The 14,204-nt window shown below is 52.4% G+C and overlaps 7 protein-coding genes across 7 annotated transcripts; 3 read left to right on the top strand and 4 right to left on the bottom strand.

Moving 5' to 3' along the window:
* Positions 1–200: 200 nt before the first annotated feature.
* SPBR_02021 (uncharacterized protein) lies at positions 201–894 on the top strand (the record flags this gene model as incomplete). Its single annotated transcript, XM_040760330.1, has 3 exons — positions 201–354; positions 410–491; positions 579–894. 3 exons carry the CDS (start codon positions 201–203, stop codon positions 892–894), a joined length of 552 nt encoding a protein of 183 aa, XP_040619015.1.
* Positions 895–1,130: 236 nt separating this feature from the next.
* SPBR_01462 (fungal specific transcription factor domain containing protein) lies at positions 1,131–3,145 on the bottom strand (the record flags this gene model as incomplete). Its single annotated transcript, XM_040759772.1, has 2 exons — positions 1,131–2,381; positions 2,438–3,145. 2 exons carry the CDS (start codon positions 3,143–3,145, stop codon positions 1,131–1,133), a joined length of 1,959 nt encoding a protein of 652 aa, XP_040619014.1.
* A 966-nt stretch (positions 3,146–4,111) lies between these two features.
* SPBR_01818 (leucoanthocyanidin dioxygenase) lies at positions 4,112–5,276 on the bottom strand (the record flags this gene model as incomplete). The annotated part of the gene is made up of 2 exons (XM_040760128.1): positions 4,112–5,158; positions 5,235–5,276. 2 exons carry the CDS (start codon positions 5,274–5,276, stop codon positions 4,112–4,114), a joined length of 1,089 nt encoding a protein of 362 aa, XP_040619013.1.
* Positions 5,277–6,120: 844 nt separating this feature from the next.
* Positions 6,121–6,753, bottom strand: SPBR_02049 (glutathione S-transferase; the record flags this gene model as incomplete). Its single annotated transcript, XM_040760358.1, has 1 exon — positions 6,121–6,753. The coding sequence occupies one exon, from the start codon at positions 6,751–6,753 to the stop codon at positions 6,121–6,123; it is 633 nt and encodes a 210-aa protein (XP_040619012.1).
* Positions 6,754–8,231: 1,478 nt separating this feature from the next.
* Positions 8,232–9,474, top strand: SPBR_01777 (uncharacterized protein; the record flags this gene model as incomplete). The annotated part of the gene is made up of 2 exons (XM_040760087.1): positions 8,232–8,467; positions 8,529–9,474. 2 exons carry the CDS (start codon positions 8,232–8,234, stop codon positions 9,472–9,474), a joined length of 1,182 nt encoding a protein of 393 aa, XP_040619011.1.
* A 797-nt stretch (positions 9,475–10,271) lies between these two features.
* On the top strand, positions 10,272–10,796 carry SPBR_02081 (small nuclear ribonucleoprotein E; the record flags this gene model as incomplete). The annotated part of the gene is made up of 4 exons (XM_040760390.1): positions 10,272–10,321; positions 10,424–10,451; positions 10,516–10,672; positions 10,741–10,796. 4 exons carry the CDS (start codon positions 10,272–10,274, stop codon positions 10,794–10,796), a joined length of 291 nt encoding a protein of 96 aa, XP_040619010.1.
* A 696-nt stretch (positions 10,797–11,492) lies between these two features.
* Positions 11,493–13,182, bottom strand: SPBR_01579 (phosphatidate cytidylyltransferase; the record flags this gene model as incomplete). The annotated part of the gene is made up of 5 exons (XM_040759889.1): positions 11,493–11,510; positions 11,626–12,087; positions 12,153–12,499; positions 12,590–12,968; positions 13,045–13,182. 5 exons carry the CDS (start codon positions 13,180–13,182, stop codon positions 11,493–11,495), a joined length of 1,344 nt encoding a protein of 447 aa, XP_040619009.1.
* Positions 13,183–14,204: the final 1,022 nt, after the last annotated feature.

Genomic DNA, 14,204 nt, shown 5'->3' with positions numbered 1-14,204 from the left:
GAAGGGCATGTCGAGCCCCTTTTGCCGTCATCACTTGAGCCGGTGTAGATTGCTCTCCTTTTGTGCCTGCTGCTTCTCCCGTATTTGCAATTCAAATATGGACGGTTGTCGAGAAGGACAAAACACGACAGAGGTAGAGCATTATCACCTCCAATAGCACTATCACCATCTACAAATTCAAAACGAATCCGAGATCCACGATGAAGGCATCTATCCTCGCTGTTTGTGCAGCCGCAGTAGGCCTCGTCTCAGCGCAGACGCCCGACGGCTTTACGCCAAGTGTGGCTACACATCTCGATGTGACCTTCGGAAGCAAGGCCGTGTCACCCTCGGGCACCAGTCTAGCCAAAGAAGGTGAGACTCTGTCTTCGTTGCAAGGATGATTCTTCTGATGCATTAACGCAATAAGAAACTGCAAAGTTGCCGACGATTGGCTTCGCTGGTGCCAACGCCACGGAGACGTATTTGTTTGTCATGATTGACCTCGACGTGTAAGTACTCTTACGTCCTCTCGCCTCTCGCATCTCTCCTCTTTCCTCTCTACTCGCTCCCGTCGCATTCCCGCTAACCCTATCCAGGCCCTCAGGAACCACTCGCAACACCCTTCTGCACGCCATGATCCAGGACTTCAAGGTCGGCAGTGGCGGCGCCACCACATTGACGTCCGCAGCCACCAGCCCGGCCTCGTACATGGGGCCCGCTCCGCCCAAAGAAAACCCAGCCCACCCGCACCACTATGTCGAGGTGCTGTTTGTGCAGCCGGCCGGGTTTGCCGTGCCGGCGTCGCAGGCGTCTGTCGTGAAGAGCCGGATAGGATTCAAGCTGGCCGACTTTGCGACCGCGGCTCATCTCGGGGAGCCGGTGGCGGCCAACTACTTTATGGTGACGGGGTAAACGGGGAACTTGGACGGCTTTTGTAGGTGCGCCGGCGGTCGCGGCGTGCGATAAACTTGAGCAGCCATTGTTGCAGACCAACGGTAGCTGGACCAGGAGGTGAAGGCTTAAAATAAATAAAATTTGAGCAAAGCCGTGTACCTAAGGATGCCGTTGCAAAGCGAGTAGCTTGGCGTTGGTCGAATTTTCGAAATACGATATTTCTTTTTCGAAGGCCTCTTCCATCCTTGTTTGCGTCATATTTGCAACAGGTTGTTCAGATATTCCCAGTCCATGGCAAAGTCGTCTGCTTGTAACAGCATCTCACCCAATCCGGTCACGGCCGCTGACGATGGATCGAGAAATTCTCTTTGTGTATTTTTCTGTGCCCGAAGTTCGGCGATAAATTCTGGCGTGATGAGAGCTCCCTTCCCCAGACCGAGCCAAGCCTTTTCATGAGCATCAAAAGCCTCCAGCGTCAAGTCCGTAAAAGCAGCAACGAACGTGGCTCCCGACGCCAGTTTTCGGTTCTCCTCTGCGGTTGCATCGTTGTTTCTGGGTTCTCTCGTGAGACTAGCATTGTGGTGCATATGCAATAAGTGCGGCTCGTAAGCACTTGTGGCCGCAGCAAGGTCCTCGGCGTACTCTTTGTAGAACAACTCAATCATGCGCCAGGCCGAGTCGATTTTGGCTCGCTCTTCTTCATCATCGTTCCCGCCGCATGTCCGCACCCGCAGCATGCATAGAACATACACTATCGCATCCATCACTACACGCATCACCAAATCGGCAAGCAGCTGAAACGCTGCGAAACCATTGCCCACACCGGCCACCTGTCGGCATTCAAAGCACATCTCTAGAATGCTCAGAGCATGCTGGAACGTGGCGTCGGCGTTGTATCGTGAGAATGCGGGTATCACAGATACCTGTTCCCCGTTTGCTAATGCAGATGGTGGTTGTGATGGTGGTTGTGCAGCCGACGTCCGCGGGTGGTATGCCTGAAACCGCAGCTGTGCAACAGCCATACGCGCCATGCTCGAGCTCACGGCGTGCAGCGGGATTCGTGGGTCGGCAAACTGATGGCATATGTTCGTGTACAGCTGCTCAAGCTCGTCAATGGCGCAGTTCTTCATGGCTGGCAAAGTCTGAGTGTGGAATAGGTGGCCTGCGGGCGTGGACACCTCTCCCAAATCGCCACTGGTGCTCGAAGCAAATTTCTTCTGCGCAAACGTTTGCATCCATGGAGCCGTATGGTACTTGACTCTGACATAGAGCATCTCGGTCGGCCCAGCATGCTCTACTGGCGCACACGTCATGTCCGGGTGCAAGTCTGCGTCGTTCACGTTGAGTGGCAGCCGAAGGTCATCCAAATCGGACAGTGGCATGCTGCTGCCAAAGTAGTTGCCTCCCGTCGCAATTCTCCTATGCTTGTAGCTTCCCATCGTGCTAATGCTGTTGGTGTGGCTGAGACTGACGGCCAGACGCATGCGGGCGTCGATGCCGAGAATCTGCCACCAGAGACGGACGCTCATCTCGCGATCAAATAATGACAGGGTCCCCGTACCTTCCGGTGAGCTCTTGCTCGTCTCTCGGTGCAGGCCCAGCTTAGGCCCAGGTGTACAGCTGTGGCAGCCAGGGTGCTGCACAGCTCCGAGTCCGGCTCGGCGAGGATAAACAGCGTAAAGGCGCGAAGGACGTCGAGGCGGCGCGTCGTCAATATACCGGCGGCCACAAGACACTGCATGGCACCCATACGGTATTTTGCCAGAAGTTCCCTTTTGGGCGGGACAGCTTCATCTGATGTTTGTCTCGTCTTTGTGGTTGTAAACATGTCGGCGTACTCGGAAATAGTCATCGATGTCAGGGCCAGCGCATATACAGCAAACATCAACGCACCAGTGGCCGGCGGTGAGTTGGCAGGATCCCAGCTCGCATCAACAATCTGCTGATGTGTCGTCGGCACGTGTACAATTCGCATGACAGGGTTGACACTGTCGATGAAGGTCTGCCACAGGTGAAGGACCATGCGTGGTTCTGGGTGTGGTACGGGAGCCAGGTTGGAAGTGCCGAAGAGGATGCTTGTCGTGTTCATTTCCAACGGCTGTGGGATTTTTTCGCTGAGTGAACGCTCATTTATGGTTTTCTGGCCAAAGAAGCGACTAGCAAAGATTTCCGAGACGGGTGGGTTGCGCAGTTCGGGCGGTAACGACCGCCACAGTTCCAGCTCCTCGTCGGCAGCGTCCTCGTGGACCACCGTTGGCCATGTTTTCATCCCCTCTCTGGTATTTGCTGAGTCAACGATCGTATCTACCCCAGAAGACGGTGTCTGCGCAATCGATGATGTTGTCGAGTCATCGCCTGCTGCCATTTTAGCCTCCCATGGGGAGGCAATCCACATCCGGTGGTCACTGACGATATCATTGCAGCTTCCACAAGATCCTGGCCGTGGCAATGGCTCGTGAAAGCTTGGAAACTCTTCTTGTGACAAAGATTGAGGAGCTGTTATTCCATTCTTTTGTAACAGGCCTTCGTACATCTGTAGTCGGTCCATGAGGTCGTTTGCGAGATTCGATGGGACCGTACGAGCATGTTTATGTCGGCGCAGCCGCCGTCCTGGGGGTGGTTCAACATATATGCATTCTATGTCCACTTCATGTCCAGATACATCCTTTTTGTTACGGTTGCGTCTCGCCGTCATACGAGCGTGAGCCACGCAGTTGGAGCATGGCTGTCGTCGGTCGCAACGGATCTTGCGCCGAGCACACTTTCCGCAAGCGTTCTTTTGAATGGGCGATTGAGGTGCGTCCATGGCGAACATTTGTAAGGGTGTGAGCCGTACAAAATATCAAGTATATGTAAAGAATGTAGATATGGAAAAGGAAGTGTGCCATGGCATCGCCTTGGTGTAATGGGAGGGCAGGTACGACGGGGTTTCTTATACGAGCGAGAATCTCCAGACTGGGAAACCTCGGGCCCGTACTTTCCAAAATGGGAACAGCGGGCCCCGTGATTTTTCGAAGATGACGAACAGCCCTAGAGGTCCCCTGTAGCGAAGGTCACCGTAGTGCTGTTTAGCGGGTTACCGTATTGCATTCGTTCGAAACAAACGCGTTCCGACGACATTCTTTTTCTTTGGTTTACCGTGTTCATTTCTTTATTTAAGACTCGCACCTCCATACACAAAGCTACAAAATAATGTCAAATTCGAAAGCCTCCTTTCTTCCCCCGCCCTCTCCCTTTATGCAGCCGCCTGCACCGAAGCAGTAACCGCCGGCGCCGCCGGTGCCGCCGTCGATGTCGACTCGCCCTTCTCGGCGGCCAGCTTAGCCTGCAACGCGGCAAAGTGGCGGTCCATGGCATTCTGCGTAAACTGCGCACCTGTCACGGCCGGGTACTTTTTGAGTGGGCCCTGGATCACGGCATCTGAGCACGGCTGGTTGAAGAAGGCGATGCTGAAGCGCTCGCCGTAGTAGTCGCCCGGCTCGCAGGGCGCCTTGACGCGGTGGAAGGTCGACTTGAAGCGGTCGTCAGACCAGCTCATCATCAGATCGCCAATGTTGCAGATGATGGTGCCGGGCTCTGGGTCGACGCGTGTCCAAGTATCGCCAAGGGCAAACTCGGTGACGGCCTCGCGGCCGGGACAGATCTCAAGGCCCGACTGGCCCTGGCGCTGGAACAACAAGGTCACCAAATCCCAGTCGGCGTGCGCACCGGCGCGGTGGTAGACCTCGTTCGGTGCGGAACCATCGGCGGGAGGCAAGGGGGTCTCAAAATAGTGCAGCATGCGCAGCACGGACTGGCAGTTGGGGCGGCGGGCATCGTGGAAACGGACAAAGTAGTCGTCGGGGAAGCCCAGGCCGCGCGCAAAGCAGAGCATTAGCTTCTCGGACACGGCCTGCAGGCGGTTCATAAACGCGCGGCAGCGCGCCTGGAAACCGGGCAGCTGGTCGTCACCCAGCCACACACTGCCATCGGCGGTGCCGCGGCCGCCCGTGTCCATATTCTCTCCAAACTGCATCTGGTAGGACTCCTTATTATCGGCGGCGCCCGTGCTGGGTCGGATCTGGTTCTTGTTCTCCCAGCCGACATTCTTGTTGTTCCAGGGCACGGTGGCCTTGACCTCGTTGGGCAACGCGAAGAAAGCCTCGGACGTGTTGAATATGGTGTCGACCTCCTGCTCAGTAATGCCGTGGTCGATGAGCGCAAAGAAACCGACGTTCTCGGCAGCGTCGCAAAGCTCGGCCGTGATCCCGTCAATACGGTTCTCGAAATCGTGAAGGGAGATCTGCAGCCCGGAGGCCAGGTCAGTGATCTTTCTCCCATAAGTCGACAAGTAAAGTCACCTAGACTGGTGGGCTCACCTTGGGCAGAGCCCGGTCGACGTAGGATGTTGCAGCAGTCATTTCGCCGATGGAGTTTGTGCTGTGGTGTAAAATTGACACTGCTTGTTCGTGTTGTTTGCTCAATGGCAAGACGCTCTTTCCGTCGTTGACCAGCAAGCAGCTGTGTTCTTAATAAATATGAGTTTACCTTCTCGCTGTTTCGATCATATTCTCACGTTTTGCTCCAACTATACCTTGGAAAAATTGTCGTATTTCACTGTATTTCGTTTGCCCAGCGGTGACATCCGGACCCGGTGCCAGTATCAACCGGTATCAGCCAGTGAATGATAAGATGGTTTCTTATCATATCAAAGACGCATCATTGTGCTGGGTTTAAGAGCACATGGGCGGGGAGTGCGGCAAAGTCCGATGAACCGAATTTTTAGTGGCTCACATCTCGTCTGTTGCGGATTTGGCGTGCATGACTGACTACTGGATCGAAGATCTTTTGCCCCATGTTCATACACGTTAAATCTGACATGTCTAACGATATCCCGTATCTCTAGTATCACTGTTATTTAACAAGAAAAAGATACTCGGTTGTAATGAGTATATCGGACACTGCCGAGTGCAATAACATTAATTATCTGATACTTTCGGTGAGTAGGTTGTGCTTAACGTTTCCCTTATTAATTATTGAAGGACTGGATCGTATGGACTTGAGTTTTCTATTTATTTAATTGAATACAAAAATTTCGAGTTCGTTTAATTATCTAGTACTGTTTAAAACGCATGCTTGGAAAAGGGGGAGCGTAAAATCAATACTGCGCATTTTTGGCGTAGACTCTGCTATGCTCAACCACGTACAATTCTAGCTTGATCAAACTCGAATACACCAACATATCCAGCCTTTTGCCATTAATCCTTATTCGTCGGCAACGAATACCAACGCAGTCCGAGAAAATTTGTCGATCTTGGATACGGCCGCCTTCTTGGACATGCGTACAAATAGCCTGTCGTACTCCGGGTAGGCCTGTGCCATGTCAATATTCTGCTCCAGGCCCCAAAAGTAGAACACGATGAGATTGAAGTCGATAATGGTCTCGTGGTTGCCGACAGGAAAGTCCCGTCCTTTCAGTCGCTTGTCAATAAGATTGTAGCACTCATTGACATACGATAGGCCCTTGGCCTTGATCTCGCTGTAATGTGACTCATTGTCGGTGAATCGTGCCGGCCGAAAGAGGGCACCGAAGCCACGGCCATGCAGCGATCCGGAAAGCCAGGCCGCCCACCCGAGGACCAAAGACTGTTCGATAAGATTGTCACCCAGGAGGCGCTTCTCGGGGACGAGGTTGGCAATGTACGTGAGAATAGCAGGCATTTCGGTGATAGATACTCCGTCGACGAGAAGACAGGGTACATAGCCAAGGTGGTGGATCTTGAGGTACTGCTCGTGGTTGACGGTACCGTCGGCTGACTCGAAGCCGTTGGCGCCCATTCGCATGTTCACCAGCTGATAGGGGAGACCCAGGTCCCCAAGAAGGCTGTTGACGACCATGGAGCACGCCTGTGGCTGAGTGGTAGAGAGTGAGGCTTGGTACCATGGTGATATTAGTGGTGCGTTGGATTCCGTGAATGGTTTTTGAAAGAGTCTTGGAGCATATTTCTGAGTAAATAAACCGATGTAGGGTAAAACGAACTACCGTGAGGTCTTTATACCTGCCATCTCTCAACTCCTAAGTGATGCTTGGAGTGATACGTCGCTCTTCGCGTTGCATCTTGCTGGGATTACGGAACTTACGAACGGCATCTTGATTCACAGGGGCACGCTCCACTTGAACACGAGCTTTTATTTCTTTGAGACGCTTGCCGACTTGGGCAACATAAGTCGACGAAAGTGTGTGCAAGATAATGCGAAGACCGTTGTGCAGCGAAAGGAACAGACTTTGCTAAGCCGTATAGATGACTTTATTGGTATGATGGCAAATTACACCTATTATCTTAGGAAATGGTAATTACACATTATCATTCGGGTCAATAGAGCAGCTGAAGCATAACGGTTATGACAAAACAACAGACGTTGGGTCAACGTAAACGATGAGAGCAAGTCGCGCAAACCTTCCTGATTAGGCAATCCAAGACTTGACCAAATAAAACCCAGAGAAGTGTTGCACCGCGCCGTTGCGTCTGTCAGAAGACGCGGTGGATATCGCGAGCTGATAAGACGCGAGAATAGACGCATTTGTTATATCAGACACCTTGTCTTTGTGGTTTGTCCAGCTGCCGGTGCCAGTGAATGTTCTCATGAACGGGCCGGGTGCAGCGTACCAAAGGAGCAATATAGTGTATATAGACGTTATGGTCTTTTTTTTTTTTTTTTTTTTGCTAAAATAGGTTACACATACTGTATTGTGATTACATGTAATTCGACCATATTCTAGTATTAAAAACCGCGGCACAAAAATTAAGAAATCTACACCGTAAATTTGCAATGGGAACCTTGGAATTCCCCCTCGTCGCCCGTCGGCCGCAGCCACTAGCCCGAGTTTGTTCTCCTTCGCGCCTACCTCTAATTTCCGCTGCTTGCCACTTTCCTTCGGTGACATTATTTCTGTCAGAAGAAGTAGAAAAGGCAGCAGCGACAGGCCGACAACCCGCACTCCAGAGTTTGTCGAAAGTGTAGTTGGCTCAGCCTTAGTTAGTTCTTCGCCTACTGCCGTTGTCTAGAGCCGCGACTGGGACTACAGATCTTAAATTTAAGTTGGCACAAAACGGGAGCTGCAGCTGGCAGAGTTTAGTTGTCTTTGAGGTGCGGGGAGAACAAGGGTTCCTCGGCATCGTCTCGCAGAACATGCGGAAAACCAACACCAACACACGAAGGCAGAACGGCGTACTGCATGTCAACGCTTTCATGTGTGTCGCAATTGACAATACATTTGGTGGTTCTTTTCTCAATTTCTACTTTGCATTGCCAAGACGAAACTGCAACCCCTTTAACATCATTTCCCACAACAACAAGAGAACAAGACTGTCACCATGGCCTTACCGGAACCAACTGCGAGACTCCTCACAGAGGCCGAGGACAAAGAGGCGCCATCACGGCCGCCGTTTACTTGGGCAGAGACACTTCTCTTCGGCTTCGGTGGCTACAGCCTCTACGTGGGCAACATCTTGGTGAACTACGGCCAAAAGGTCAAGGACCGGGTTTTTCTGCCAGAGAAGCGCCCCGACATCATCAAGACATACGAGTGCCGGCCGTCGCTTAATGTCCAGTAAGTGACCGCTAAAATACAATATTATGTTTTAATTATCGTACATATGCTGACATGATAGCATCTTCTACTCCCCGCACCATGACCGGACGGCCACCCACCCGCAGCCAAAGATTCCTCTCCTGTTCACCATCCATGGTGGCGGTTTCGTCATTGGCAACCCGCAGGACTCGGATGCCTGGGACTATGACTTTGTGCGGTCCGACCCCAAAGTACCCACGATGGCAGTTGAGCTCAATTATCGTAAAGGTCCCGTCTCACCCTTCCCCACCGCCGTCTACGATCTCGAAGCCCTGGCTCTGGCCGTGCTGGCGGATACGTCGCTGCCCATTGACACCGAGAAAGTTGCTGTGGCCGGATGGTCCGCCGGCGGCAACTTGGCTCTTACGCTCGCATCGCTGCCCAGCATGCAGGGCCGGCTGCGGGCCGCCGTGCCCTTCTACCCGACCGTCGACTTTTCCATCCCCAGCTCCCAAAAGGCACTCCACCGCCACTACAAGCCGTCTCTCAAGGGCTTCCGCGGCCGCAAGATAGACTTGCTGAGCTACGCCGCCCCCGTCTTCAACTGGTCCTATCTGCCAAAGGGCGCGCAAGCAAAGGACCTGGTGAACTCCCTGTTGAGCCCCACGTATGTGCCCAAGTCCAGCCTGCCCTCTTACATCTTCATCGTGGCCGCCGAGCTAGATATGCTGTCGCATGAGGCCTGGCAGATGGCTTGCAAGTTGGCCAACCGCCCGCCTCCTTCTGACCCCAAGACCGGCTCGAGCGAGGTGCACCCTCCCAATGAGCTGATCCTGGACGACGAACGATTTGCCTTTGAGGAGCGCACAGCCACAAGCAGCTACAAATGGCTGCTGGTGCCGGACTCTATCCACGGCTTCGACATGACCGTCGCCGAAATGTACAAAAGCGACGACATGTACCCGGACACGCAGGCCAAGCGCAAACTGTGCATGGACATGATACATGAATGGCTGTTTTCTGTGGCATTCAAGGCAAACCAGTGAGGCGCGGCGATATAGGAGGTACGACATTCGATACATTACTATTGTGATACCCACTTCACTTACCATGAAAAAACAAGCGATATCACGATCGTGTATTTTGGATACAGCTTCTGCAGTACACGCGTGCTTCAACGGCGACGATGCTTCTGGCAAGCGGCATCTGCTATCTGTTCTTAGACTTTATGTTATTCCCATTGCTTTCCTCGCTTGTAGATTTCATATGTCCTCTTTTTGATGGACCATCCGCATAAATACTAGAGCTTTTTATTTTGATGCTACGGTTTGGTGCCAGTCCAAAAGTAATCCAACTTGAGACACGCGCTTCCTGCCAATCAACTGGGTCTTGCAAAATCTAGCCAAGTATGAAACGACGAACAATAAAACACATCTCAATCTTGGGGCACTTTTCATACTTCATATTGAACAAAAATTGCCTGTCTAACAATAGTGAAGAACTCAACTACAACACTTGGTCAAGTGCATCATCACGTGCTTAGCATAATACACCGGCAAGACTTTTCTCCCTGTCCGAGCCTTTCGACCTCTCCTTTCAGAATTCTCCACCATGGCGCCAACTGCCTGGCTAGCCTGTAATGGCGCTGCCAGCGGACAATCGCAACGCAGCCGTGAAACCTCATCTGAAAGGCTCAATTTGGGGCACCTCATTCCATATTTTTTGACGACCAAACAAAAACAGGCGGTTTACCAGCGGCGCATAACCCGCGACGACTCCTACGACGCGTCATTATTTTCTCTGTTTCTTTCACAGCGTCACTCTCCACCCTCCACCCTTCATCATGACCGGCCGCGGAGGCGGCGGCGGACGCCGCGTCCTGCTTCCCCCAATGTGCGTTGCTGAGACGGAATGCAAGCCATGAGACGACGGCTGTGGGCTGTTGTGAGATGCAGACAGCTTTTCTGATATGATCTTAGGCTAACTGGTTCATAGTAACATGATCTTCAAGCTTCTGCAGTCGGTGAGTGGGCAACCGAGCACGAGAGCATCTTCCTTGGATTCCATACTAATCCGTCTCTCGACAGCATGCTACCGTCAGTGTGTGGCTGTATGAGCAGCTGTCATTCCGTATCGAGGGAAAGATCCGGGGCTTTGACGAGTTCCTGAACCTGGTGCTGGACGACGCCGTGGTCGTGGGCCAGGTTACCAAGACACAGCCCGAGGAGACGCGGAAACCATTGGGTACGTATAGGCTTACTTCCATGCTCGCTTTATCTCATGTGTACGAGTTCTAACAAATGGTTTACCAGGACGCATTCTTCTTAAGGGCGACAACATCTCGCTTCTGCAGAGCGTGTCGCCATGAGAAGGCACCGCAATGGGAGGACGACGAACAGAGGCTGCGCCGCGTACAGCGCCTTTAAAGTGCGACCAAAGCTGCCAGTGTAGAAGCAAAGAGGCAGCACGGAGGCAGCATGACCTCCTAGGGACTATCCCTATTCTTTGCGCGCTGTATAGCGTTCATGCTTGGGAAACACAACTTTAAAAAAGGAGTCTCCGGTGACGGCTACCGAGCAGGGGAGCCTGATTTTGCAATTTACTTTTGTCATTTAGAGTATCTTATTACCAAGGGTGGCATTTCTTTTACAGTGCATTAAAAGGGATTTTAAAATACGATTTCAAGGTGTAAAAAGTTAACACCAAAACGTTTCTGCATTGTTGAAATAGTTGTATTACCAGCCTTCCATCAATGTGGGATGGTGAGTTTTTCATGAAGTGCGCGCGCGCACGAGAGGATTTTCCGAACCATACATGATGCATACCATATGCTCCTAGGTCGACTCTTATTGCTAGTTGAGAGACAGGACAAATGGGAAAATAAGAGAGAAACAAGTATAAGAAGCGTAGAGCTAAAGAAGGGTGACAGAAATGGCAAAAATGAAACGAAAAAGCCCAGAAAGATGTCGTGGAGAGTCAAAAAAGGCAATGATACAAGAGCAGTGGGTGGAAAAAAGACCGAAGTACACCAAATTACCGCGTGATGCTATACAAGCGTTTATTATCAATCCCCATCACCAACCTATCTCCTCGAAGGGAGAGCGACGTCTAAGCAAGCCAGAACCTGTGAATGGTTAGTATTTTTGACACACGAAGCACGATCTGGCAAGTATGCAAGTGGGTGGGCAGGAACATACCTCCTCGCCAACGATGGCTTGGTTTCTCAGATACCGCCCAACGCCGCGCAAGAGCTCGATCTGCTCCTCGGGTGTCAGGCCAGTTATAGCCAGCTCCATAACGCTGCCAAGCGTGGCCTTGTGCGTAGCAATAAAAGTGTGGTAGTACATGTAGGCAAAGAAGCCCATGATGAACTGGCAATCCATGCGGTCAGTGATGCCGCCGTGTCCGGGGATGGAGTGGCCAAAGTCCTTGATCTTGAAGGTGCGCTTGAGACCGGAAGCGAAGAAGCCGCCAAAGGGTGCAATGAGCGAGGCGAACGTCGAGAAGATGACGGTATGGATCTGCAGAGGCGCCATAGAGATGCTAAAGGTGGGGCAGCTGGCGGGAAGGAAGAAGAAATGCGGCAGGGTATACGTGCGCTGGAGGAAAACGGGGTTCGGTTCGCACTCGAGGCCGGTGAGGACGTTTGCGCCGAGATCCTGAACGAGCGGTTAGTATAGGCATAGTGAACATCGGTGACAAAGACGAGGATCGCAGAACGTACGTTGACGGGGCAGATGAAGTATTTGCTCTTCATGAGAATGTTGGAGAAGAAGAAACCGAAGAGGACTGTCATGACCCAGGCACCGACGAAGCCCTCCACGGTCTTCTTCGGGGACAGCTTGATGAGCTGAGTGCGGCCAAAGGTGATACCGCAGATGTAGGCGAAGATGTCGTTGGTAATGACGAGCGACGCGGGGAGGAAGAACCAGATCATGCCCTCGAAGATGTTGTTCATAACGAAGTGCGCCTGCACAACGATCAAGTACAGGGCCATATGGGTCCATGCGAATTGGGTGAACTGGAACTTGTAATGGCCGGCGCTGAGGGACGTGACGAAGAAGACAAAGCCTGGTAGAAGGATGGGGGTCAGCAGCAGATCACGGAAGGCAAAGAAGCGTATCGGTAGTCAGGAAACAGGGCGGCAAGGCCTGTACATACCAAAGACGTAGAGAATGAAACTAATGAAGCGATGGTGCGTGGCCAGCGGGAGAAGCACCTTGTCGACCAGAACAATGTGCTTGAAGTAGTAGATGACACTCTCGCCGTACAAAAAGTACATGGTCGTGGCCAGCCAGTACCAGTTGAGACTCTTTGTGAAGCTGAGCTGGCGCGCGCGGCTAGGTACGCTGGCGATGGCAATGACCTCGGAAAAGGAGACGATCTGGATAGCGGTAACAATGAGAATCATGTAGATGTGGCCCATGAACAGCGCGGCAAAGAAGCCGCCAATCATGACAAAGGTCCAGAATGTGCGCGTGATGAAGTTTTGCTTCTTCTTTTCGTACTCGGCGGCTTGTTCTTGCTCAGGGGTTTGTTTCTAAGGACACAGGAGGACATATGTTAGCAGCAGGTAATGGGACCAAGCTTGACGGACGAGACATATCGCAACGTACTTCTGCAATGTTGCTCAGGACGACGGCCGGCCGGGACTTTGTGGGCGATTGACCGTCCTCGCTGGCATCGCTGAAGCTAGACCGACGGTCACCGTTCGCGCGGTTCGGGAACCGCACACCACGACGGGGCTTCGTCATGGTGGATGTGGGATGTGAGGGTTGAGGGGCGGTTAGGGGGTGAGGATGCGCAGCGGAGGCTCGCGGAAACCGTGATGGTTGTTGACGTTGAAGGGGGGTCGAGCGGCGGGCGAAGATCCAGATGCGGAGCTGTCAATGCGAAAAAGCGATGCAGAGCGCTACCAGACGGGTCGAGAAATGGACGTTGAGACAGGAAGCAGGAGGTGAAAGTGAGCGACGGTCAAAGACGTCAGTGGCACCCTGTGGACAAAATAAGAACAAAAATGTGGTCCCGGCGACGCGGGAGCAGCAGAATCATAGGCAATGGAAAGATGCTTCGGTTGGGGGATTGTGGGTTCGGCGAAGAAATGAAAGCCGCGTCGTCGGGAACTTTCCTCGCGGACTCCTGTTGCCTTCCTTTGTTTTAGGTTACTTTCTTTTTCTTTCTGTGCTGGTTAGTTAGTAAGATAACAGGCGACAGGCGTTGCTTGCAGTGAACTCGCACGCTGACTGCACCTTAGACTAGACCGGGAAAGCCGCATCAGAGGCGCCAGAAAACAGCTGTCAGAGCTGGTAAGCTAGGGGTGTCGGTGGCGGACGGAGCTGAGGTTTTAGCGTCGCTAGTGAGCAAGCAACCCAAAACCGTCTGAAAGTGACGACGACTGCTTCCTTCGACGTACAGAGATAGCGTGGCCATTTTCTGTTCCATACGACACAAATTTTAGCATCGTTCTTGGTCTGCTACGAAGATAGCAAGAACATGTACCTATGCTGCCACTCTGACGTCGCGGTCGTGCTGTTGCTATCGGTGCCGTTTCCAAAGTTGAGGCTGGCCCGGCCTCTGTTTGAGAGCTAATATGTTCAAATAACGGCGGGCCACATGTGTGAAAAGACATTTCTCGATTCCTATTTTATGCAGGAGGCCGGTAGGTAATTAGTATGGCCCCTATCTATGGTACAGCGGCCGGTATCAATTATCTGGCAAATATTGCGACTATTTAGACTTACTATTTTGCTTGGCTGGGCGGTCTGAGCCTGGTCAG

The sequence above is a fragment of the Sporothrix brasiliensis genome, assembly GCF_000820605.1.
Source record: "Sporothrix brasiliensis 5110 chromosome Unknown Cont18, whole genome shotgun sequence".
Lineage (NCBI taxonomy): Eukaryota > Fungi > Ascomycota > Sordariomycetes > Ophiostomatales > Ophiostomataceae > Sporothrix > Sporothrix brasiliensis.
The sequence above is the reverse complement of the archived record's forward strand: the minus strand, read 5'-3'. Positions and strand labels throughout refer to the sequence as shown.